Source organism: Myotis davidii, unplaced genomic scaffold (assembly GCF_000327345.1).
Source record: "Myotis davidii unplaced genomic scaffold, ASM32734v1 scaffold428, whole genome shotgun sequence".
NCBI classification, from domain to species: Eukaryota; Metazoa; Chordata; class Mammalia; order Chiroptera; family Vespertilionidae; genus Myotis; species Myotis davidii.
The window spans coordinates 2,363,616-2,363,850 of NW_006299834.1; the positions used below are offsets into that span (position 1 = coordinate 2,363,616).

Here is a 235-nt window from a genome sequence, read left to right on the forward strand (position 1 = left end):
GCCCCCGCACGGGGCCCCCCCCAGGAGGCCCCCCCCCCCACTCCACCTGCCCGCCTCCTCGCAGGAGCCTGCCCCGCCCAGCCCCACCTGAGTACTGCTGCAGCAGCCAGACTTTGAGCTCGATGAAGCTGTGGGCAAAGTGGCAGCTGTCCTCCCGCAGGCAGCCGTAGCGCACCTCGTGGCGGCACACGTCGAACTGGAAGTGCTCCTGGAACTGGCGGATCTTGGAGTACTT

General features: G+C 68.9%; 1 protein-coding gene across 1 annotated transcript in view; it reads right to left on the reverse strand.

Moving 5' to 3' along the window:
- ZC3H7B (zinc finger CCCH-type containing 7B) overlaps positions 1-235 on the reverse strand; it is a 24,644-nt gene that overhangs the window by 7,980 nt on the left and 16,429 nt on the right. The window contains 1 exon segment of the mRNA XM_015571914.1: positions 88-232. Within this exon segment, the coding sequence (XP_015427400.1) occupies positions 88-232 (145 nt within the window).